The 24,353-nt window shown below is 47.1% G+C and overlaps 3 protein-coding genes across 7 annotated transcripts in view; 1 reads left to right on the top strand and 2 right to left on the bottom strand.

The window, feature by feature from the left end:
• The window catches only part of ETFA (electron transfer flavoprotein subunit alpha), a 43,319-nt gene extending 34,283 nt beyond the window's left edge, over nt 1–9,036 (bottom strand). The window contains exon 1 of the mRNA XM_072871447.1: nt 8,962–9,036. Within this exon, the coding sequence (XP_072727548.1) occupies nt 8,962–9,021 (60 nt within the window). The 5' untranslated portion in view covers nt 9,022–9,036. The remainder of the gene's footprint in view (nt 1–8,961) is intronic.
• ISL2 (ISL LIM homeobox 2) lies at nt 8,519–11,959 on the top strand. Of its 2 annotated transcripts, XM_072871446.1 has the most exons (6): nt 8,522–8,682; nt 9,677–9,866; nt 10,065–10,330; nt 10,453–10,736; nt 10,832–11,002; nt 11,134–11,959. In XM_072871446.1, exons 1-6 carry the CDS (start codon nt 8,625–8,627, stop codon nt 11,248–11,250), a joined length of 1,086 nt encoding a protein of 361 aa, XP_072727547.1. In that variant the 5' UTR covers nt 8,522–8,624; the 3' UTR covers nt 11,251–11,959. The 2 variants fall into 2 exon arrangements, with proteins under 2 accessions (XP_072727546.1, XP_072727547.1); XM_072871445.1 differs by having other exon boundaries at nt 8,519–8,682; nt 10,453–11,002.
• Nucleotides 11,960–13,410: 1,451 nt separating this feature from the next.
• SCAPER (S-phase cyclin A associated protein in the ER) overlaps nt 13,411–24,353 on the bottom strand; it is a 169,172-nt gene continuing 158,229 nt past the window's right edge. For 3 of the 4 annotated variants that reach the window (XM_072870685.1, XM_072870684.1, XM_072870683.1), the window contains exons 30-32: nt 18,645–18,836; nt 15,821–15,872; nt 13,411–14,158 (exon numbers count right to left, since the gene is read on the bottom strand). In XM_072870685.1, coding sequence (XP_072726786.1) covers nt 14,064–14,158; nt 15,821–15,872; nt 18,645–18,836 — 339 coding nt within the window. In that variant the 3' untranslated portion in view covers nt 13,411–14,063. Of the gene's footprint in view, nt 14,159–14,952; nt 15,051–15,820; nt 15,873–18,644; nt 18,837–24,353 lie in introns of those variants that run through there. The other variant, XM_072870686.1, reaches the window with a different exon arrangement.

Consider the following 24,353-nt stretch of genomic DNA (forward strand, 5'->3'; position numbering starts at 1 on the left):
GCGCACCAGAGAGGCCAAACATCATGGTGCTTACCAAACATCGCAACCCGCCAGTTGTCCCAACAGTCTGACAGCTTCAAAGGCCTGTCAGGTAACAGCAGCCCAGGATGGCATATCCTCACCAGGACAGATTTACAGCTGCCTCACCCACACCCCTGCGCTCAGCCCCGCAATGGCATCGGAGCATAGCTCACTTGCTCTGAATAATTTATAGATCTCTTATTATTATTTATTATTCTAATTTCTCAGAACAACAGCAAAACATTTTGTGCCTGCCACTTCCATGGCACCGGGGTGATGCAGGGGCCGGGCCAGGACTCATGCTTGTTTCTGTACCTCCGGATTTTTTCCGGGTGGCAAGGAGGGGGACTTAAAAATCAATTAAGCAAAATGTTTCAGGCCAAATTCACTGCTAAAGTATGTGCTGTGGCTCTCTGAAAACCTGGTGTCCTGGAGAAGCTGGCAGCAGCCACCACACTGGAGTGACCAATCCGCCAGCCCAGGAGGCCCAAGCGCACATGGATTTGGGATGTCCCAAACCGACTTCCCGTCCTGGAAATCGCTAGGTAGCGAGCCATGAATGCAGTTTCTTCATTCCCATCCTGAAGTGGTTTAGTGAGAAAGAAAAAAAAACCAACCCAACTCTGAACAATTATGGCCAGTGGACCATTCTTCCAAGAATAAGTGGTGATCTGCAGCATGTCAGTGATTCGTTCTGCATTTCTGAGACGCCCCGTAGAAAAGCAAAAGGCAAATTGATTAAAAAGGCTCTTCAGCTTTGCCACAGCCTTGGCACAGGATCACCTCTAAAATTTCTTCTGCCACATGATTTTCACATCAGATGCCAAAAAGTACTACTGCTTTACAGCAAAAGCTAACCAGGTCCAGCAATGCAAGCATCTGAATGGACAATTTACTTTGTTTCAAATGCCTCTATAATAGAAGAAAAGCAGCTGTACTGCATATTCCAGCTTCCTGGCCCCAGAGCACTACCTAAACTCCCCAAGGCCCGAGGGAGGGCTGTGGAGGGAAGAGCTGAAAGAGGTGGCAAACCTCCTTCAGGGCCTGTGCCTGATTATAGATTAAAGTAGCTCCAGGGCTGCTCTAACTTCTGCCTGGGCCTGGCTGCACCCTGCAGCCAGGCCCCCCAAAAAATGAAGAAAACAGAATGAGTGCTTGGGGCTCCTGTGCATCTCCTGGACTGAGCATATGACCGTGTTAAAAAAAAAAAGGTTTTTATGAAGATGAAGGGAAGGATGATTTTGCAGAAGTCACAGGACCCTGAGATGGGTTTGAGAAGAGGATAAATAATTGAAGCAGCTCTTTACTGCCAATTTGAGAGATGGTTAAGGTGTAGCATAACTCTTTAGAGAAGTGAAGTTTCATACAGTATAGAAATCCCTATCTGCACCCTAGGTAATCCAACAAAAGGAACAACAAAAGCAAAATAAGGATACAAAATAAGAACATCCTGGGCATCCTTAATTTGGCCATTATGTCCTTTTAATTAAGGTGTTTTACTCATTAAAAGCGTGGCACGCAATTTCATAATCCTATTTTAAGCTCCAAAACTGAGCTTCCAACACGCACATCTCATGAGGATGAAATCTTTAATAAAAAGAAGCAACACGCATACACCTGAAAAACCCAAAAGTACAAAAATAAACAAACCGATCTCATTTGAGTTTGTTTTTTAATACCTCAGACCAAAACAAAAGTGAGCTACTATCAAAATTGACTTAATTGCATCATAGCTCAGAATAAGTTGATCCTTTCACTATGCATCTGGCTTAATGGCATATATCATATTTTCATGAGCAGAGCGACATCGCCACCCTTTAGGTCAGATTTCAAGATGATGTGTCACCAATCCAGAGACATGACAGGCATTTTATTATGTTTTCTGTTTATAATTTTGATTCAATACCTCAGCAACACTTCAGATGCACATAATCCTTATTGAAACTGGCTTGATGCGGATTACACCCTGAAGCACACAAAGGAAGTCTTTATCACTTATGGCCAGTGTTTTAGGAGCTTATAACGGTAATCAGGTAGGGATTATATCAGCATGATCCATATTAGCTGAACCGTGGCAAAAAGCTTTTTTCTATTTGACCTTCCCACCTAGGGCATGACAATAACAAAAATGGTATAACATGCAACAAACAGGTGCCGCTGAAGATAGAGTCATCGTCCACCACAGGCATAGTACTTTGAAAGAAAAATTAGTCATTAATTAGGGGAAGCAGATCCTTGTATGGAGCATTGTTATCCAGGATTATTTCATTAAGATCTGCTGACCCAATTTCTGCATTGGAAAGGGAATTACATTTTTTCACACTATTGGAAGTGGGGAAAAAGAAAAAAAAATAGAAATCAATAACACAGATTACTCAAACTTTTAAAAATATGGTTGCAAACAAGAGCAGGTACCTGTATTGGTATCTCTACAAAAGACAAATGAAACAAGAACCATTACAAATATGTAATCTATGTCTCCCCTAGAATCGGATTTTGGTTCCCTTAAAATACATAATTCCTAATTAAAACATATGGAATCCAGCTAATACAGCCTCATGACTATGGGATTTGGTGAAGGGCAGGAATTTTTTTATTACTGCTATGATGGTCCCCTCTGTCACGGGTCATCCTTAGCTTACTCCTCCTGCAGTCGCCCCGGGGGATAGCTGACTCAGATAAATTAAAAGAGCTTCATTTGGGAAGCTTCCCCAACACACGAAAGGATTCGCCTCCTAATCTGTCAAAATCCAATAACGTTAAAGCAACCCCAACCTGCTTACAGCTGAGCGGGGCTCTCTGAGCCAACAGGCAGGACCTGCAGCCCAGCACCGGACAGGAGGCAGTGAGGAGGGACAGGACAAAAACCCACCTTGGAAGCAGCAGCAGGAGAGATCTCTGCTTGCTGAAGTGTTTTGTGTCCAAGCGCTGCAAGCTGGCATTGACCAAGTGGTTCAGCCACCCCAGGTCATTGCCCATCCCCCTGCACTCACCCCTTCCCCACGGTCACAGGACCCTCTGCACAACATGGGATGCATCTCCCTGGAGTCCTGCTCTCTGCTCCTCATCCTCACTGGCACAAAAATACATCTCAACATGTCTGACATTTGGGTTCCTTTATAATAAACACCACCACAGGTGTGCTTAATGCTCTGCCCAGATCATCCTACAACCACTCACCTGCATGTCTCAGATCAGCAGATTGTCTTTCATGAGGCCTTACAGCAACCCTCTGGAAGGGGACAATGCCATGAGCCCTATTTCCAAAGCAGGGGACAGAGGAAAGAGCTCCCCCAAAGCCACTCCATAGCAGGGACCAACCCTTCTACTGATACTGAGCCTACAAAACCACCCCAGGCAGGTGTTTTCCCTTTCTTATAAACTCCTCTCACTTGCTAATCATTTTCATGTGCCAATCAAGTAATGAGGGAGTGAGGGAGCAACATCACATCACATTTGCTGCATATTCCTAAAGAACAAGATCACCAGAGGAGTTAAAGAAGCCCCTTCTGCCAAGGTCATGGGCAAAAAGGGACCCTCATAACTTCCTGGAAGCAAAGGCTCCTTGCCTTAGAAGGCAGCTTGTCCTGCTGGGAGCAGATGTGGTTTGTGCGGAGGACAGGGGAAGCAATGCTGGCGGGGAGAGCTCTGCTCCCCTCCCATGCTGACACCTGCAGTGGGTGTTTCGCAACCTGCCGCCCTCCTCCAGCACGCAGCTTGCCTTGTCACTAATGGGAGATGCATGTAAAATTCTCTGCCGGGTTATAGCAGCATTATTTTTTAAACAGGTAGCTGCATTTTCTGCCCGTTATGCTGCTGGAGAGGAATCCAGATGCCACTATATTCCCACTCGTGCCAGCCCAAGCTGTCCCTGCAGAGGCGGGGACAGCCAGCCTGTGAAATCACCCCAGGGGAATAGCCCTTTCCATGCCTGCAAGCACTTCAGGGAAAGTTGCTTTTTCCTTTTTTCCTTCGGTTTCAGCTCAGTGAATAACATTTTAGTGCTAAACGCAGCAGCTGCAATAGGCCTCTGTTTCCAGTGGTTTGGGACCCACTTGATTTTTGATATATTTATTGCAAAGCCTGTTGAGAGAGGAGCACCTTCTGGTGAAGTTACCTGCAGCTTATGCCACCTGGTGACGAAGGCTAACACACCTCCCACTTGCTCTGTCACAAAGTCTAAGATGCTGCATTTACCCATTGCCTTTAATCCCGCAGATAATGGAATAACGAGATCCAGTGGCTGGGGGTGGAACTTAAAATATACACTTAATTTGCCGTTTCAGTGAAAGTAGTTAACAAGCAGGATGGCTTCGCAGGGAATGAGTGGGGCAGCCTCTTCTGCACTGGCAGGCTACATCAAGACCAGATGCATCTCTGGGAGACATGACTGAGGTCAACCATAAATTAACGGGCTTACTGCGAGGGGAAAAAAATAATAACACTGGGTCCAATTGCATGGTCTGGTATGAAGGAAGCCAGATGAGATGGGCCGATGAGTCCCTTCTGCGCCCATGAACTTTCTGAATCCTTCTTATCCGGAGGGGAAAAAATGGCAAGGGCTCCCTTTGCCATTTTACCATGGCTGATTCTTAATCAATAGCAGGGCTGGCAGTAGCTCTTGTGCAATACCACTTTCCCCAGAGCTGGGCCCTCTTCCCCTGCAATGCTCCCAACCCCTGCTGGTCTCAGAAGAATTGAGCCCAAAGCTCCACATTGCAATTCAAATGCATCACCAGACATTAGGCCACCGGGTTAACCACTGTTTAATTTCGTCACATTTGTTTGTGAGTTATGTACGTGCCTTTCTTTTGTCAACATCTCCTTTTAAAAAGGATATTGATTTTGTTTTCAAAGGCTCTCGAAAATAAAATGAATGACTACATTCTAAGGAAGAGTCATTTTCTCAACAGCTGTAAATAATTTATTGTTCGCAACCCACCCAGATCAAAAGATACTTCATCAACTGATGTGGCAAAATCTGGTGCAAGCTGCATTTCTATTATCTCAGATCCAATTAACCATTTGGAGCAGACTAAAACATAACTAGATCAATCCAGAATCAGATTAATATCCAATCCATAATCACATTAATCACAATCTGTCCATAATTAGCCATCAGATAATCCCATTGGACAGGAGGTGACATGCAGTATCCCATTATCTCATTAATTATCTATTTTCAGTATCAGACATTGTCCCCAAACCCAAGGAAATGTTTTTTAAAGGAAAAATGGACAGGGAATTCTCCTTTTGCTACATCCTCCCTGTTGAAGCCCCTAATGGTTTGACATTGGATTTTTACAACATTTCTTTGTTTTTACATGTTCTGCTAGAACCAAGAGCTGTTTTTTTGAGAGATGTCATCTTTTTAAATAAAATACGATTATCTTAGGAAGATGGATAAATAAAACATTTGTTTCATGTGAACAAGTTTATGAAAGAAAACCCTTCATCAAAGGTTTTAATGGTAACATGATAACAATAGCTTTGCAATGCTAAATCTTATTGCAGATGGTTCCTGTCCTTTTTTGTAATGTAAGTGAAATTGTGTTCCATCTGTTTTAATTTTATAATGGACTTAATCCATGGCTGGCTCTGAAAGAATCAGCATTTACTGCCTTTGCAATCTGCTGCAAACAGAAAAAAAAATGGTTACCGTTTCCCCTTTCTAGATGGAACTTGTATTTCTATTTGGGAGCAAAAACCAAAGAGTTGCTCCATAGTGAGTGGGAAGCGCTGTTAGCCGGCCTCACAGCCGGCCTGTTAGTTAGGCAGCCCCTGTCAGCTCTTGCACCAAACCCAACTGGAATTGCCCCGAAAGTGGTTGGAAACTCTGGACACTGGGTGGAGGAGAGCAAAGAGTAATCTATGTGGCAGGAGAGGTTGCATTTGGTTTTGACTAGCAAATGCTTCCAGCAGTTCCAAGAGACCTGAGAGCAGTTTTCCAGAGGTCCCTCCTGACCTGAATTATTCTATGATGTGCTTTTGCTTACCCCCCCTCAAATGAACCAACAATTAGCCTGTTTGTAAAATGTGGTGGCATCGGGCTGGTTTTATGTGTCTTGGTATTACCTGTAGTCACTTTAAAAGTTTTTCATACATGACGTAGAAGAGGTTCAGGACTTTCTGCATTTCCCTGGCAAGTCCTTTTTTGGGGGTTTCTACTAAACTGCCCGTGCAGCACTGCATACCCCATTCCTACCTACCTGATCACAAACCAAGTCCAGTCCCACCGTACCTGCCTGGTGTCAGCACACTGCTCTGTACTGACACAGGTGTGCCTGCAGCACAGCTTTGCACCGGTTTGGAAAAGCTTGGCTGGCCCAGCTGTAACCTTTCCTATTCCTAAGCTGGTGGGAGGTTTGGGAGAGCAGAAAGGACCCTGCCCTCGAGTGAGAAAAGGGGTGATGCAACATGGAGCATCCCTGCCAAGCTGCTGTATTCTTAGACGTGTCTCATTCTCCTATCACTCTGACATTTTATTTTTGCATTTTATTGTTAACACATGCAGATACTGACTCACTCAGGACTCTGTGGATTCCAGCTCAGGCTGAAGTCACCCTTCTGCACCCCCTTTCCTGCCAGGCGCCCAGGCATGGGCAGGACACCCTGTGCCACCTCACGGCCATGGCAGTGCTGTGGAGGTTCCTGTCACCCGTCCCACGAGGTCACCCCAGTTTGAAAAGCCAGCCAAACTTTTCCAATGCCCTTCACATCGCTCACCTCCCAGCTCAGCTCTGCCGCTGGCAAACGAACCACGCTAATGGCAGGCAGTGGTCAGACCACAAACCCCGACAGGCGCCACAGCCACCCTGCCACTGCCACACAGGCAGGGGACACGTGGGCTCACCCTGAGGGGCAGCCTGAGGATGTCATTGCTACATTGCACCTCTGCACCTTCACACACGCAGGGGCAGGCAGGGATGCCGAAATCCCCTGGTGATGCATGCCCCTGCTGTGGTGGGTGCCCCAAACACCATCCCACTTCCCCCCTCGGCTCCTGCGCAAACTTAAATGTTTGCTTTCAACATTTGGGGTTCTCAAAGGCGTAGCAGGGGCTGTGGTCAGGCTGGGAAGAGTGGGTCAAATAGTCAAACACCGGGTATCCAAATCCTCCTCTCCCTTTCCTCAGCGGGGTTTCATACCTACAGGGTACCTGACTCATACAAAAAACAAGTGCTTCAGCTGGAAAACCCATCCTGCCCCCCTCCTCCGAGCAAAACGAGCACAGCCTGCCCTTCCTGAGCCAAAATTTAAAGTCACCATGTTCTTCCCAAGCCGTACACGTTGGTCTACGCCTGTCAAATTCCATGTGTAAAATTGAAAAGGTGATTGCGTGGAGGGGAGGGACAGGACCGAAGCCCCAGGACAGCAGCAATCTCAACTGTAGCACGTATAAGCTTTCATGGACCTTCTAAGCTACTCGTGCTGCTGTGCTGCAGAGTCTTGGGGAATTTAAAACTGAGTCAAAGGCCGTTGAAGTGCTCTCCCTATCTTTCTGCTAATGCACAGGAAGCCCACGGAGACTAGGGGGGAAAGAGGGAGGAAAAATGAATAGAAGGGATAAAACAGCAACAGGAGAGGTTCAGCTGCAGGAACAGCACGGGATCAGGTGCATGAAAACCCAGTAAAATACTATTTTCCCCTCTAATTTTAACTCATCAGGCGGCTGGTGCTGGGTACGGCCGCCCCGACAATGCCGGCGCTCCCGTTCGGGTCCGTCGGGGCGGCCCTTCCGCGCACCCCCCCCAGCAGGGAATCGCTCCGCGGGCGCGCAGCCTTGAGCCGGTGTCCACCGCGGAGCCCGTTCCCGGTCTGCCGCGGGGATGCGCCTCCGCGCAGCGCCGGGGACTGTCCCGCCGCGCCCGTCCGCGGGCACCTGCCTGCGGCACGCCGAAACGCAGGGAAAAGGCACAACGAAATAAAAGGCGAGAGAGAGGGGAAAGAACAGAAAAAGGGAAATAAAAGAAGGAGAAAATAAAAGGCGACATAAAAGTAAAGGAAAATAATAGGGAAAGCAGAGGGGAAAAAAAGCTAAAATGAATCTCCATCTCCTCGGGCTGCCGATGCCGCCGTCCCCTCCGCGTATAGGGACGGGGCGCACGGCGCCGGGCACCGCGCCCGGCGGGTCGGCGGGCGGCCGCGGCTGCCGGGAGGCTCCCGCGGCTGCCCGAGGCGCAGGGCGCTAAGGCGCGCACCCACCGCCCCCGCGGAGGACCTTCTCCCGCGGCGCACAGGGCTACCCCGCTCCCGCCCGAGCCGGCGTCGGGCCACGCCGAGCCGGGCTCCCGCGGGGCGGCGTGGGGAGTCCGCGCCGCTCCGCACCGCTCCGCGTCCCGCCGCGCGCCACCGCGCGCCCATTGTTCACCATGGCCAATCCGCGGGCGCCCTCCTCGCGGCCGCCAATCGCCTCTGGGGGCCGCGCGGTGAGGTCAGCGCCGCCCCCCCCCCCCCGCGGCCGGTGCGCGCTGACATCACGGCGCGGCCCGGCGGGGCGGGCCCGGGGGGGCGGGCGCGGCCCCCGCCCCGCGCGGCGCGGGTAGTGGTGGAGCGGCGGCGCCGCATCCCGCATCGCGGCCGGTGCGCAGGGGGCCGCCCGCATGGTGGACATCCTCCTCCCGCGGCCGCTCCCGGGCGCCATGGGGGAGCCCTCCAAGAGTAAGTGCGCGCAACGCGGCGCCGGGGCGGGCGGGCGAGGCGGGGCGGGCGCGGGGCGCTGCGGGACGCTGCGGGGCCGGGCTCCGCGCCGCCGCTGCCGTCGGGCGGGCTGGCGGCCGCCGCAACCGCACCGGAGCCGCGAGCGCGGTGACAGCGCCGGGAAGGGCTGGGGCATCGCGGCGGGCGCGGGCAGCTGCGGGCTCGGCCCGTGGCATCTCCGGTGCCGCTATTCCCGTTCGTGCCCAACGCTCCCCGTCCCCCGCTGGCTCCGTTTGTTACCGCATGCCCGTCCTTTCGGCTGTCCGCGCTGCTGCTCTCATTTCTGGTTCCCGTTCCCATTTCTTTCTCTCCTTCCCTCTGCTTTTTCTTTCTTTCCTTCCCCCTTCCTCTGCCCGCGTTACCGTTTTTCTTTCTTTCTCTCTTTCCGTGTTTCGGTTTGTCTTTCTTTTTTTTTCCTCTTTCCGTTTTTATGTATTTCTTTCTCTTTCTGTTCTTCTGGTTTTGTTTGGTTTTATTTCTCTTTCTGTCTCTTTGATTTCTTGTCTCTTTCTGTTTTCATTTGTCCGTGTTCCCGTTTTAACTGTCTCTTTCTGTTTTTTCACTGGTTTTGTTTCTTTCCGTCATTCCGTTTTTATTTCCTTTTCTTTCTTTCAGTTTTTCCTCAGCTTTTGTTTTTACGTTTCTGTGTTTCTGCTTTTATTTCCTTTTCCGAAATTCTACTTTAATGTCTCTGTCTTTCTGCATTTATTTCCCTCGATTGAGTTTCTGGGGTTTTTTTATTTATTTCCGGCTGTGTTTATTTCTCTCCTTTCGTGTTTCCATCCTGTCTTTCTCTCCGTGTTTCTGGCTGTATTTTTCTTTCTTCCTATTTTGAAAAAAAAAAAGAAAGAAAGAAAGAAAGAAAAGAATAAGAAAAAAGTCCCTTTCCCTAATTCCTGGCGCTTCTGCTCTTGCACGTCGCTGCCCCTGACCGTGCCCCGCTCGCTCCCGGCAGGGCGGCCGGGGCTGGCCCTGTGCGCGGGCTGCGGGGGCCGCATCCAGGACCCCTTCCTGCTGCGGGTGTCGCCGGACCTGGAGTGGCACGTCGCCTGCCTCAAGTGCGCCGAGTGCGGGCAGCCCCTGGACGAGACCTGTACATGCTTCCTGCGCGACGGCAAGGCCTACTGCAAGCGGGACTACAGCAGGTGACCCCGAATGCGCCGACGCTCGTTAAAAAATAACCAGACCAAACCCCGAAAAAGCACAAAAGCCCCTTAAAACCCCCGAGTTTCCCCAAACGAAAACCCGACTCTCCGCCGCTGTCCGCCCCCGCGGCGCCGCCCGGAGCCGCCCCGACGGCGCGGCCGCGGGCCCTGACGGCGCGGCGCGTCGCGTCCCCGCAGGCTCTTCGGCATCAAGTGCGCCCAGTGCCGGGCGGCCTTCAGCAGCAGCGACCTGGTGATGCGCGCCCGCGACCACGTCTACCACCTCGAGTGCTTCCGCTGCGCCGCCTGCGGCCGCCAGCTCCTGCCCGGCGACCAGTTCTGCCTGCGGGAGCGCGACCTGCTCTGCCGCGCCGACCACGGGCCGCCCCCCGACGGCGCCGCCGCCCGCGGGCCGCGCAGCCCCGCGCTGCCGCCGCCCGCCGCCGCCGCCGCGCACCTCGCAGGTACCGGCTCCCCCCGAACCGCCGCGGCAGGGCCGCGGCTCGGGGCGGGCGGCGGGGGGGGCGGGGGGTTGCGGCGGGCGGGCGGCGGCGCTGACCGTGCGCGCCCTCCCTGCCTGCCGCAGAGCCGGTGCCCGGGCGGCCGCCCGCCCCGCGGCCGCCGGCGCACAAGGCGGCGGAGAAGACCACCCGCGTGCGGACGGTGCTGAACGAGAAGCAGCTGCACACGCTGCGGACCTGCTACGCCGCCAACCCGCGCCCCGACGCCCTGATGAAGGAGCAGCTAGTGGAGATGACGGGGCTCAGCCCCCGCGTCATCCGCGTCTGGTTCCAGAACAAGCGCTGCAAGGACAAGAAGAAGTCCATCCTCATGAAGCAGCTCCAGCAGCAGCAGCACAGCGACAAGACGGTGAGCGCCCGCCCGCCCCGCCGGGGAGAGAGGTGGGGGAGTCCCGGGCCGGCGGGCTCGGGCGGCAGCCGCGCTGAAGCCCCGTGTGCCCGCAGAGCCTGCAGGGCCTTACCGGGACGCCGCTGGTGGCCGGCAGCCCCATCCGCCACGAGAGCGCCGTGCAGGGCAGCGCCGTGGAGGTCCAGACCTACCAGCCGCCCTGGAAGGCGCTTAGCGAGTTCGCCCTGCAGAGCGACCTGGAGCAGCCCGCCGCCTTCCAGCAGCTGGTGAGCCGCGCCGCACCGTGCCGGGCCGCCCCGTCGGGCCGCGGGCAGGCCCCGGCCCCCCGGGCCCGGGCGCTGCGGGGAGGGGGGAGGGGGGGGACCGCGCCGGGCCCTCACCGCCGCTGCTCCCCCAGGTCTCGTTCTCCGAGTCCGGCTCCTTGGGCACCTCCTCCGGCAGCGACGTGACCTCGCTGTCCTCCCAGCTCCCCGACACCCCCAACAGCATGGTGCCCAGCCCGGCCGAGACGTGAGGCGGCCCGGCCGCCCGCCGCCGCGGGACTTCCGCATGCCTGCGCTCCCTGCATGAGACACCCGGCCCCGGGCCGCTCCCAGAGCGCCGGACAAACGCCTTTGTTTTTTAATTATTCTTATTTAAAGACAAACAAAAAATACGTTACTGACGGCCAAAAAAGCACCGGGATCCTCGCTGCCTTCACCAGACCGGAGAGAGAGCCCCCGCCCTGGTTATTTCGTTGTTTTGGTTTTTTTTTTCCTGCGGATTTCGATGTTTCTTTTCCCCAAGAAACGCGGATTTCCCCGCTGGGGCCCGGCACGGTGACAGGCTGCCTCGCCCGCCGCTTGCGCCGGGAACGGCTTTTCTTTCCTTTTTGGATGGGAAAAGAAAAAAAAAAATACAAAAGGGGGAGAAACTCCCCCGGCGTGCGCGCCTTCCCGCGGCCGCGGAGCCGGCCTGGCCCTCCCTCCGCGGAGCCGCGCCGTCTAGCCTCATCTCACGCCGATGCCTCTCCCGGGCCGCGGCGCCCGGCCCCACACGATCGCTGGAAAAACGGGACACAGAAACGAGACTTTTTAACGGGAAAACCAGTACTAATAATGTTAAGTTATCAATGGACGGAGGACGGATTGTTTGAGCCTTTAACGAACAAAAGTAAGTTATTGTTATTTATTGTCAGAGTCAGCGGTTGAATAGTGGGATTAAATATTTTGGACTTAATAAAAAAAGAGAAAAAAAAGCAAAGCAAAGGATTGAAACGGAAAAAAAAAAAGGAGCGGGAGGGCGGCGGAGGGGCTCCCCGTGCGCGGCGCCGCGCTGCCGGTCGGGTCGGGGCGCGGGGCGGAGCGGGTTGGGGTGCGGGTCGGGGCGGGCACAGCCCCGGCTTTGCCGGCACGGCCTCCCCGCACCGCGCTAATCGGCTTTCCCGACCGGGGCCGCTTATTTATAGCCGGGGAGGCGGGGCGCAGGTTTCCCTTTCGGAGCAGCCCCCGGGCCCGGCCGGGTCGTGCCCGCACCTGCCGTGGTGCGGGGCCACCTCGCCTCCTCCCAGGGGGCGGCGGGGTCTCGGCCGCGGGGGCTCCCCCGGGGCGGCGGCGGCGAGGCGAGGCGTCCCCTCGCATGTATTCATACCCCGTCTAGACACAGGCGGCGGCTCCTTATCTGCCTTTGGCATCACCAGGGAGCGCGGCGGGGGCCGCCCCGGCTCCCGCTCCCGCTCCCTCACCGTTACTCGGGCGGGAATGCGCTCAGGGGCTTAAACCACGGCGAGCCGCCCCGACGTCCCCATCCCCGGGCAATCGGGCCCGCTCCCCCGGGGAGCGGGGGAGCTGGGCCCTACTCGAGCCCCCCCCGGGCCGCAAGGGGATGGGCAGCGCGGCGCCGAGGTGGGGACGGCTCCACCACCCCCGAAGGGCTGAGGAGGCTGGTGTCCGGGGACCGGGCCGCCCCGGGCGAGCTGGCTCGCGCGGCCGATCCGCAGTTGCCGTCGGGGCACACGGAGCAGCCCGGGCTGCCGGGGACGCGCCGGCGGGAGAGCCGAAGGAGCCGCCTCAGCCAGGGGCTCCTCTGCTGCCGCCGGGGCGGGCGGCCCCCCTGGCCCAGGGACAGGTGGGAAGGGGGGTCTCCCGCCCCCCAACCCCGCCGCGGGGCCCCCGCAGTTACCTGGGCTCTGGCCGCGTCGGGTTTCAGCTCCCCGCGCTCTCCCGGGCCCAGACTGAAGCAAGCTGTTTCTGTCACCTGGGAGGGGGGCGGCCCGGGCCGTAAAATCGCCTCCGCGGAGGCAGCCGGGGGGCCCGAGTCCCCGCAGAGCCCCCGCTCCCACCTCAGGCAGCGCGGCGGCCTCGCCGGGCGGGGTGGGGGGCTTGCCGCTGCCGGCTCAGGTGCGAGCCGGGCCTGGCCGCTGGAGCCGGCGAGGGGGCCGCGGCCCGAGGCTGCGAAGAGGTGACGGTCCCGGTCCCGCAGCCGTGAGCCGCCTGTGGCCCGGGATCGGCGCGGTCCCGCCGGCGCCTTCCCTGAGGAAGCCCCGTCCCCGCAGCGCAGGGCCCGGGGCGTCCCGCGCCCCCTCACAGCCGCTCCCCGCGCGCGGGCCGTGCCCAGGGCAGCTGCCGCCGCCGCCGCCGCCGGGGCCTTCGGCGAGAGGCGCGGAAAATAAATCTTGCTGAGACACATCGCCGTTTTTACGTTTTAATTTTGCTTCATGGAACCTTCACCGTTAAGAGAACATCACGAGGTTTAAACAAACGTTATTAAAGTCTTACCGAAACGTTAAAAATGCGTGTGATTTAAAAAAATCCGTATTACGTGACTTATCCAAAATAACAAAAAAATAATAATCGAACTTTCCTCAGACCCAAATCTGACAAATTCTTTAGACTTTTGATTAACTGGAAGGACATCTTAGGAACCTTTTTTTGTTTTCCTCTCTCCAAGCCTTGTGTTTCTTATGGCAATTCAAACACACCAACATTTGTAACGCATAAGTCACACTACAGACAGAATAAGTTATTTTATTACAAGATATATAGAACATATTTTCTCTATTTGCAATCTTATTTCAGCAGTTCTGCAGTGCAAATACCACCACATCACAGGGTAGAAAATACCCAAATCATGACACAGCATATGTGAATGAAATAAACTCAAATTATCAAAATTACAAAACAGAACTTGAAAGTATCTACAGTACTGAGGATATAAATAGTGCAAATTATGTATCTACAGCGTAAGTATTTAGAGTATCAAACTTTTCAGAACAGCCTTTTAAAGAAGGTAGTCAGCAGGAGCTGGTCAGCATGACGATGTTAGGGATTTTAAAACCAAATACAACAGTCATTTTTTCAAGAAGAACTGTCGAGCTTCTTCCCAGGACTGGCGGGGGAATCTGTTGGACAGCTCAAGATAATCTTGAGAACTGAAAAATTTTTCTGTTGAAGACAGAACATAAAATTACCAAGTTATTCTCTCTTAAGATAAGATGGCAATAAAACAAGAATAAAGAATGCGCAGGCAATTCAAGACACTTCAAGTAATTTACTCCCCTCCCCCTACCAAAAACTTCTCACATCACAGGGTGACACTTCTGTGGAGCTATGGACATTGAGATTTGGCTTTAAAAAGGGGGGCAGAGGGCTCTGATGAGCAAAGGCTTAGATTTTTAAGCCTTTGGATCAGGCGCTCTGCTTTACACATTGGAACATTATACATCTTTACACATTTTATGTTCTCGGCCCCACCAGGGACCGATTCAGCCTTGTTCAAGTTCAGGCAGCCTCAATGGCGCTCTCTCTGCTTAGCAGCTTCTTTTTCCACAAAGGGCTGCGGAGGAGTTTTGCTCCCTAATTTCCCCCAAAGCTCACAGCACGATTACAAACGCAGCTTTTACTCCTACGAGTACTGCTGGTGACGTGAACACGACTACACATGCACGCACAGGTTTGTGGGGTCCCACCCGTCGAGCAGTGTGTTGCAGCGCAGCACCCAACAGGGAAGTTTGCACTTTCAAAGTTTTATTCCCAGCTGCATTATTGTTCCTATTTGTTTTTTGGGGACACCGTCCTTTATATTCAAGTGATATAATGGATAAAAACAATCCTGCTTATACTATTATTAAGTCAGCTTTTTTGCAACTAGGGAATGTTTAGAAATCACACTCACATGTCATCACATAGTCATCTTTGTTTAAAAGTTCATTCAGTTTGAATAGTGAAAATAAAAAGCAGTTTTCCACTTTGATTTTAGACGTTTCTCAGGCAGATTCTCATGCAAACACAATCCTGGAAAGTTTGCACTGCAGACACTGCACGAGGCTGCTTCAGACTAAGAGGTATAATGTTGACAGTAAAAATCTCCATAAATTGACGTTAATTTTATATTTTATAATTTATTTTTAAACACAAAGCTTATGTTTTAGACCTAGAACTGCTCACCTTCTGCCAAACATTCAGCAAAATGGTGGTGGATTTCTGCTTGCTATTAGGGAGAAATGACTGTCTGAGCGATGTACTTCATGCAAAATATGAGCAACTCAAGACCAGATTCCCATCAACACACTTGAATCTCAGACGTGTTTAACAATAGCTGTCTTAGCTAAGAATCTTTCAAATGTTTAGCCTAAAGAGGTTAACTGCATTTTACACAATATTTACAACAACTGAGGGGGGAAAAAAATTGCAACTCTTCTGCAAACTGACAAACTTTACAGGACAGTATTTTCCTAATTTTTGGCTCCCCAGGTGTATTGGCATAGCTGTGTGGCTTCTGCAACCTGAAACTTTTGAAGGTAGCCTTTGTGACAGCTAATTAAATACGTGCACGTACAGTATCACATTTTAAGACATGATACCACATAGCATTTAATAAAGATTAACAGTCTGAATTCCTGATACGATGAGCAGCATACTGGAAGACATGTATGTTAAGTCAGAACATAAGCTAGAGCGTCTCTCCCCCAACTGTAAAATAATTTTGCAATTTACTGTAATTTCTTTAATTGTGATGCAGATTCAAAAAACTTAAATCACAGTAAAATAGAGTATCTACACATTTTGTTACCCAATTGCTACTGTTACATTTCCTTGGAGACATACCCCTCTGCTGAGATAACTGATTATCCATTTGGCCTGAACTCTGTGCAAAATCCTACGCGGGGGGGAAAAACAAAACAGCATCAGGTTTTCAGATCTTACATCTGAGGAATTAAAACAACATTTTTAAGTCTTCATGGTCACTCAAAAATACTAATACTTTATTAAATTTGTAAATTAACAAACTCTGGCTGGTTTGCTACATATCGTAACAGAATACTGCCAGCACTTAAATTCTGTAATATATAGTGGATTTTTATACCTTTATTTATACCTTTTTTGAAAAAAAAAAAACAAACCACCAAAACAAAACAAAAAACCCCCACAAAAAAAACACAAACCAAACCAAACAAAAAACAACCCCCCCCCCAATTACTTTTACTACACAACAGAAAAAATGAGGTTTTAATATCTTCTTAGGAAATAGTTATCATCATCACTTTTAATTTAAGAGAACATTTACTATAGTTGTGTTCCTTTATGACAAATGGTGTTTTAGATTTATGCTCCTGACTCCAAATACACTCTTACAAAATTCTTGAATTATCCCAATTTCATTGGCTGTGCTTCCCAGTGACCCAGGAGTCTGAGGTGCTGATCTCCTGAGAGTAAGTGAAGTTGTTCCACAGAGGTGATTACCTCTGGCCAACGCTGCAGCCAGCTGTGTAACCAGCTGAGGTGCAGTTAATCTAAGTGCCCAACGCGATGTGAGATCCCTGCTGCTATCGGACAGGATGCTGCATCCTCCAGAGTCAGCAAGGACACCGACTTCGCTAGGAACAACGTAGGATTATGCAAGTCAGCTGCTCCAGTACGGAGAGGGCTTTTAGGATCCTATCTTTTGTTCAAGTGAGTATTCATTGAGCAGAGAAGGTATTTGACATAAGAGATACAATTTAGCAAATAATGGATACTCCCAAATGTTTTTTAATTATTTCAGCACATCTAGAAACAGAAGTAACAAAAATAAAAAGGATGATGCAAACTTCAGATGATGGAAATAAATCTGTTGGTAGGGAGATACAACATATAACGTGGGTCGCTGTAAAATCCAGCAATCATTTTCCTTTGATTTACGCTGCACACATTTAACACACTGTATTTAAGTGTTATATTTGTACACACCACCAAACTTTTACGTAAACGGGACTTCTTTTTGCATTCCCTGGCACAGGAAGAATCTCATTTTCTAGTCACGGGGAAACATTTCACAGTCTTTCCCAAACCTTCCACTGAAGCAAATGAGAGATTTGCTTGACAAACAGCAGCGAGTTGAAATAAAAGTACAGAGGCAAGTCTCCTCTGTGTGTGCGGGTATCTGAGCATTCCTTGGTTCCTTTCAGAGTTGTTCTCCGTGCGTGTGTGTGCGCATGTGGAACATTTGGGATTAGATTTTAAAATGGGTAAAATACTAAAGTACCAGTGAAGTTGGCAAAGACATGACACTCTACAGCACACAAGGATCTTCCATATTTTAATATAACACCTTTTTTAAAAGACTGCAAGAATGGTATGTGGACTTGGCATCTGACATATACCTCTAATTGGAAATTAAATTAGTAACATTGACTCTTGTAAATAAACTTATGCTTTGCTGTAGCTACTGGAGATTTAAATGACATTCTCTCTCTTACAACACAGAAATCAAGGTAAATAACCTTAATTATTCATATAAGGAACACTCTCCTCCACTTTCATGTTTTTTGGCTGAAAAAACCACACTAAACTTGCTGCATTTACTCATAACGCTTAAATTATTTTTTGCCACTGCAACTTCTACACTGAAATCTGTAGTTTCACTGTAAGTCAAAGATGAATTATAGCTTTGTATTTTAACTAGAAGTTCATTAGTATATGGCAAATTCTTTTAATACTAAGTTCCAAACTTTTTTTTTAAACTGCTGTGCAATTATTTTACTATTAAAAGGATAAAAAGTGGTCGCACTCAGAAGTTTGATGTTATGCTAAGACTTTTAGTAAATGTTTAGTTCTTGTGCCTTCTCTCCCAAATCTGTGTAGCCTACCTTTGGACTAGCTGTAAAGCATTAGGAAAAAGAGTTTGACTAACATTTCTGTATCAACAACAGTAACTTTCAGGTGACGGATACAGAGTTACTAGACTCCTAAAAGCATATTATTTTTTAATAGTAGAGTGTTTATGAAAACTTAACTTATTCATTGGAAACAGTCAATAAAATGTAGGGAAAACATGAGGCATGCATAAAATCTGATACATAAAGCACAGCATATAAATTTAGACAAAGGGAACAAAAATGCTCTAAATCCTTATTCAAAACAGTATTTGTAATGACCTCAGTGGCTTACTGTCAAAAATAAAGATTGTAAGATTAGACTGGTAACATATGTTCTGTGTGTTTTCTGCATAAAATATATACACTTCTGTTCAGTTCTCTCCGTAAATCTATTGTACACAGTATACAACTGTACGTTTGTACGTAAACACATTAATATACCGATTTCAGATATGCTATATGTGCAGTAGTTTTTTTAAAATAAATATTTTAAGAATTGTCTTGTAATAGCAGGATCTACATCAAATCTTCCTAGCACATCCAATAACTTCAATGAAAACAGGGTTCTGCATGTGATAGTGAGAACCTGAACTACTCGGTAACCTTTTAGTGTTACAAGATGCCTCAAGTACAGGCATAATCTGTGGTTTGAAAAGAGCTGCAGAGAATCTTAAAGTACTTCAATGCTGTTTACTTGTTTTACTTAAGTCAAATGATTTCCATATACACAGCAAAGGCGAGAAAAACCGTTGCAGTTGTCCTGCACGCCGCTGTTATGTTACTGCAATAGCTACCTGAATGAATGTGGCGAGTAAAACAGAACTCATCTCCTGCTCCAGGATGATCTTGTTCTGAGGGTTATTGTAACAAGCAGCTATTAGCGAAGGGAAGAGCACTTTGATTAAACGAGGATCACTGAAATACTGGAAAGGCAACTGGCATAGTTTTTGCAGCACCGTGGGGTGACGGCCAGATTGTACAATGATCTGAAAATACAAACGTAACAAAATTAAAACACGTGATCTATCTGTTTTTCTCTTCCTGTTAACCACCAAGGGTGTTGAAGTCATGCTAAAAAAATTAGCATGGCTGAGGAGTAAATGCTAAAAATAAAGCTTACAACATTTAGTCCAAATAACTTCTGTTTTAGTGTGCGAGTATTATTTTTATTGCAGAGGAACACAAAGAATGTAAGACTGTGAAACTTCTTTTTCCTGTATCACCCAAAAAGAGAGTAAGTAAATGAGAAGTGGATTAATCTGAAGATTACAATAAAATAGATCATGTAATACCTTCATTCAAAAGACAAAGAATTATAGCAAAGGGACTATTGTAAATTAGAGCTGCGAAACAAAAACCCCCAATCCCTGCCATTTAAACACAGTAAAGATGTCTTTAGGGGAAAAAAATAAATCAAGAAAGAGATCACCAGGACTGTAAAAACCCTCCCGAAGTTCGATCATCCTTTACTAGAGTGCTCTCTGGCAATTAGAGAGGACTCTGTTTCATGGTAGATGTCTGCCACGCATTCTCAGGCACCAAAAAGAAAAGGTGATTGTAAGCTGCACAGCAAGGAGTTTCAGTAAGTCGAGACTCAGAAAGATCCTCCCATCTGTATTTCTTATCTCAGTTTCTATCAGTGCCATTGACTCTAAAAGGAGAATTGTTTAGATAAATGGGACTGTTGTCATGAAGCAGGCTAAGTTTACAACTGTGTACATCTGAAGAAATAAGGCAATGCTATTACTGGTCTCCTGCAAAGGAACCTTTCCAATTTACTTGATATTCTTATAAAGTCTTTGTGATAAACTAAAAAATGCCAAAATCGGATCTGTTCCAAGTAACCTTGATTAGACAATTATAATATGAAAGAGCTGTTTGACCCAAAGTTGGCTTTTCAGCATAGGAGGAAGCTCCTATAAGGTTAGAACACTGTAAAACTTAGGGTCACGACTGTAAATTGTACTTGAAAAAACACAATTTTACAGGTACACACCCAGACAAGACTGCATTCAAATTAAAACCAGAAGGACAGAAAGAAGCAGTTGAGACCACAGGAACATAAATTACAGGGATTTACAAGTTTTCAAAGCACTTTTAACAATACCTTCAGAGCACACTCTCAGTTGATAATGCAGTTCAGTTTAAAAACAAGATCAACAAAGTAATAGTTTGCATTTTTTTCAGTTTGCCAGGCAAAAAGACACTGAAAACCTTTCAAAATACTGGTAGAAATGTCTTAATGCCCTTAAAGACAGGACTAATTTTTAAAAGACAGACAAATATGTGACAATTAAGCATACATTCAGACATTGCTCTGAGGAATATTATCACTGAAGTATTTGGATGATTCTAAACTTAACTATCGGCTACCACTGAAGCAAGAGGGTGCCTTTCGAGTTTGTGATTACTGTTTGAATTTTAAATTAACCAGAATGGTTATTATATAAGTCTATGTTTTTCTGTGGTACTTTTTACAATCAGACAAGTACTTAAAATCAATTGTAACTGTACTAAAATAACTACAATTGGTATTTCTGGTCCAAGACAGAACAACAGAACTCTTGATTTCTTTTTAATGGCCTCTATACACTTGATGAACAGGCAGAGGAAAAGAAGTTTTTGGGACTTTTCATTTTTTGTTTCACACTTCACTTCCTTTACCTGTTCTAAAAATGCCATGGATAATTAGTGAACTCTTGCCAAATTAACAGTGCAGATACCCAAACAGCTTTCATGGAATTATTATTTCATTATGTTTTTCTTTTCAACATTTTTACTACTATGATGTTAACAACATTAAAGATAGGAAGGTATATACAAGGGCTGCTGCTTGTTTTAATCTGGTATTTATCACATGTGGAATCAATTTAATGATTTCAGCTCGTTGTACTAATGCAGCTACTAAACCTGATACACTATATAATGTACTCTGAAAAAAAAAAAAAAAAATCATGAGTCACCCCTTACTGGAAAAAAACCCAAACAAATAAACCTCTAGCAGAGCACATATTCCTTGTTTCACTGTCAACTGGTGGAGAAAGTGAAGTCCAGCACTTGACTTCGCAGATGAACAATGAAGAAAACAAATGAAAACCTTGCCTGTGACTTCTTTACCATGGAAAAAGACGCCTTGACTTTTTTTTTCTTTTTCTTTCTTTTTTTTTTTTAAACAGTCAGTTGGCTGAATGATCTCAGGAAGTTTTGCAGGCCTGGAATACTCATCTTACAAAATGCTCTTATGTGAGATATAAACTCCTTACTGAAATCCACTGCAGAAAGCTTGCTTTTCCTCCTGCCACATACGTGAATCCAAACACATTTACCCAGAATTAGCTTTTCTTGTTGCTCTCTCTCTAGCCTCAAAGTCAGATATGCCTGTCAAACGTAACAAGATCCTAATTAAACCACCACATTTCTGTACAGCCAAGCATTTAAGCACCTGCTTAACATCAGATATGTGCCTAGGTTCCATTAATATTTGCTTGTGGTTTTCTTTTTCTGAATTGAGACCTCTCTATCAAATTAGTACAAGCTATATTTTTATTTTTTTTTAATCCAGAGCAAGAACTCACATTAATGTTTTCTGTATTTCATTAATAGAAATTTCGTTCATTTGCTTACTCTCAAAATTTATAGATATTCATACAACTTTATTGGTTTTGCCTGTGCTTAGCTTAAATTCCAAAGAAGATGCACCTGCTTAGCTTAGCTTATTTTTGGCCCAACACAGTAAACATTACAATAGCCCTCTGAAGACCCAAACTACGCTCAGGTAAGAGACACAGCAAATAAGTTTCCATTAATTCATCATGAAATAGCATTTTGAAGTTTTCTTTGTGCTACCAGCCAAACTCAAGACCCTGATACATTTCAGAGGTGGAGCCCCTGTTACAGAGCATGGGGATGTGGTTCAGGGTTAGCACACCAGAAAGCACTGGCCAAGGGCACAGTCTGCCCCCAATATAAAAGCCTGCTGAACATGAGAAGCTAGAGCATCTTAAATCCTTTACTGTGCTGAACTGAAGCAACCTCTACTCCGTATTAGCCAATGGTTATCAATGTTGCACAATATATGCCACTCTAATATCCAATTTTGTTTACTTTTAACCTTTGCTAAAAGTCACCGTTAAGAATACAATTTTCCCTGCTTGCTCTCTGTCTGAATGTCCAGCTTTCCTATACCATGTACACTGCACCTACTGAATCCACACTAGCTGACTGTCCAGTGCAATGACTAATGTGATGGCCTGTGGGAACTTTTTACCAAGCAACACCTTTCAAGGTTGCCTATCAGTTATCTTCTGTCACTCGCACCAGTTTATAGCCTTCTGCAGGTCCTGATAAGTTGCTTGATCTCCAAGAGCCAGAGGGTCAGGCACTCTCTTCTGCCCTACCAGGCAATCCCCATGCTCCCGTGTGACTCTTTGGAAAGTGCACTCTGCACTCTCAAGTGCAATAACCATCCTGATCCACTGTATTGGTACTCCTGAAGTTTATCACTGAGGAAAGCATGACTCATGACTTCTACAGTCTCTAGATGGAAACCATTTCTTCAAGTTTACTTGGGCCAATATTCACTATATAGTATATTGCTTGGCCATTTGCTGCAATTCTTCTAGCTGTGAAAGTCTGAAGCAGTATAAAAGCCAGTCTTTCAAAACAGACTACAATGACAAAAGCCAGCAATACGCCACACAGCACATGAGCAATAAAAAAGGACAATCAATCAAAAAAATTAAAAGCTCCTTGTGGTATGGAACAGTAATAAAGATGTGAGGGGAACTCATCATTTTGCTGTGAGATAAGGCTTTCCCTGTCACTTAGGTAGGGTGTCTGGCTACAGATCTGAGGGGACTGCTAGGAGGATATTCCATCCTGGACTCTGCACGATGTCCTTGTATTCCCAGCAGGACAGCTCCAGCAGCCTTCCCCTCCTGCCACTGCTTCCTGGCACCTTGCAAAGGAGATCTTCGCAGGACTGAAGGCCTTTGCTAGGGAACTAAGAAACCTTATGGACCCAAATAACCTGGGTACCATTTTCTTCTGGGTAGCAAAGGGAACATTGCAGCTCATTTAATTTTTCTGTGAAGCTCCAAGGGCCCAAAAATAACTTTCTGATGATCCTGCAGGAATGAGAATCATAAAAGTGCGACTCCTTTCCTTGCTTGCCAAGGACAGGGAGATAACCACTGGCATACAGAGGGGTAACCTTCGCATGAGAACTAGCAAGGGAAAGAGGTTTTGGTGAACATCTCCTAATTCTATTTACATACTCTATATATGTGTATTTGTCTTTCACTTAATCTTTCTCTATATTCCTTTTATCATGAATGAAAACTACAGTTTTCATGTGTATGTATGAATTTTTGTCAAAGCAGGGTAATAAAATCTTCATACCTAATAGGATCCAGATCTTTTGAATGATACAGCAATGATACAGAATGTATCAGCAGTTACATGTCAAATCAGAAGTAAAATCTTATTAAGCCAATGGTTAATTTTACAAGAAAATTAAAATAAGAATCCTCTAGTCTTTGAAACTATATCTTCATAATCAGGTAATTGAGTTTATAAGCATCTTGCAAGTAATAAACAGAATTTTCACTGAGAAAACTAAAATGTCAGCCAGAAAGTTGAAGAATGACTGTATGAAAAATACTGAACAAATATTAGCCAAATTGAAGTGAACTGATAATTCATATATTCTAATCATTCATATATCCTAATTAGACATGTAATGTAGATGCATGCTACTAATTTTTCAAGAACTAGTAGTTCAATCAAATTGCCTTGTGAAGATTTACTTTTTTTTCATTATGAAGTAGCATTTTTGGTGACAATATAAATTTCTGTTTCCAAGTTGTAATTGCACACATTTTACATATGTAAAGCACTTAAAAAAAGAAAAACTAATTAAATTTAAAACTTTGCCTGCAACCTTCCAGAGATTTAAAGAAGTTTAAGATCACAGGTTGTTTTTCAATGGTTCTATGCATGTATGCTAAATATCATCAGATATTTTATTACAAGTAACAAAAAAAATGGTTCAGTCTCAGACCAAGAACTTTTTCACTCCTTGTGTACTACACAAGGTTAGTCCAGGATTAGTGCAGAGTGGAAGTGCTGATTTTTAGAGCAATATTTAGTCTAGTTCTACTGATGGATTTAGGTTTTCTTGTTTTGCTTGGAAATTCGCAGCTCTCGAAAGACATCATTCATGTCGATTATTGCTGTCCATACATACCATAAAAAACACTGGAATTATCTTTCAAAGAGGCTAATTCATTTTCTGCTCAGGAAGAACAGGAAGCCAGCAAGTAAGTTTTTTGTCTATGCAAAGGCAAACCGAAGAACTGAGAAGTGGGTATTCAACTGATTTGGAAAGCAAGGTTCTCAAGGAACTACACTGTGCTAAACCAAAGAATCATAATATTATGAATCAATTATTAACATTTACTAAAGATTATCCATACATTTAGAAAGCTATAAGACATTCATCA

The sequence above is a fragment of the Ciconia boyciana genome, chromosome 8 (genome assembly GCF_034638445.1).
Source record: "Ciconia boyciana chromosome 8, ASM3463844v1, whole genome shotgun sequence".
NCBI classification, from domain to species: Eukaryota; Metazoa; Chordata; class Aves; order Ciconiiformes; family Ciconiidae; genus Ciconia; species Ciconia boyciana.

Excerpts from the sequence above, each read along its gene's own strand:
- ISL2 (XM_072871445.1), top strand. The coding sequence starts at position 8,625 with ATGGTGGACATCCTCCTCCCGCGGCCGCTCCCGGGCGCCATGGGGGAG. Across the intron at positions 9,867-10,064 it reads TGCAAGCGGGACTACAGCAG|GCTCTTCGGCATCAAGTGCG; the intron begins GTGACCCCGAAT and ends GCGTCCCCGCAG. Across the intron at positions 11,003-11,133 it reads CCGCCGCCTTCCAGCAGCTG|GTCTCGTTCTCCGAGTCCGG; the intron begins GTGAGCCGCGCC and ends CTGCTCCCCCAG.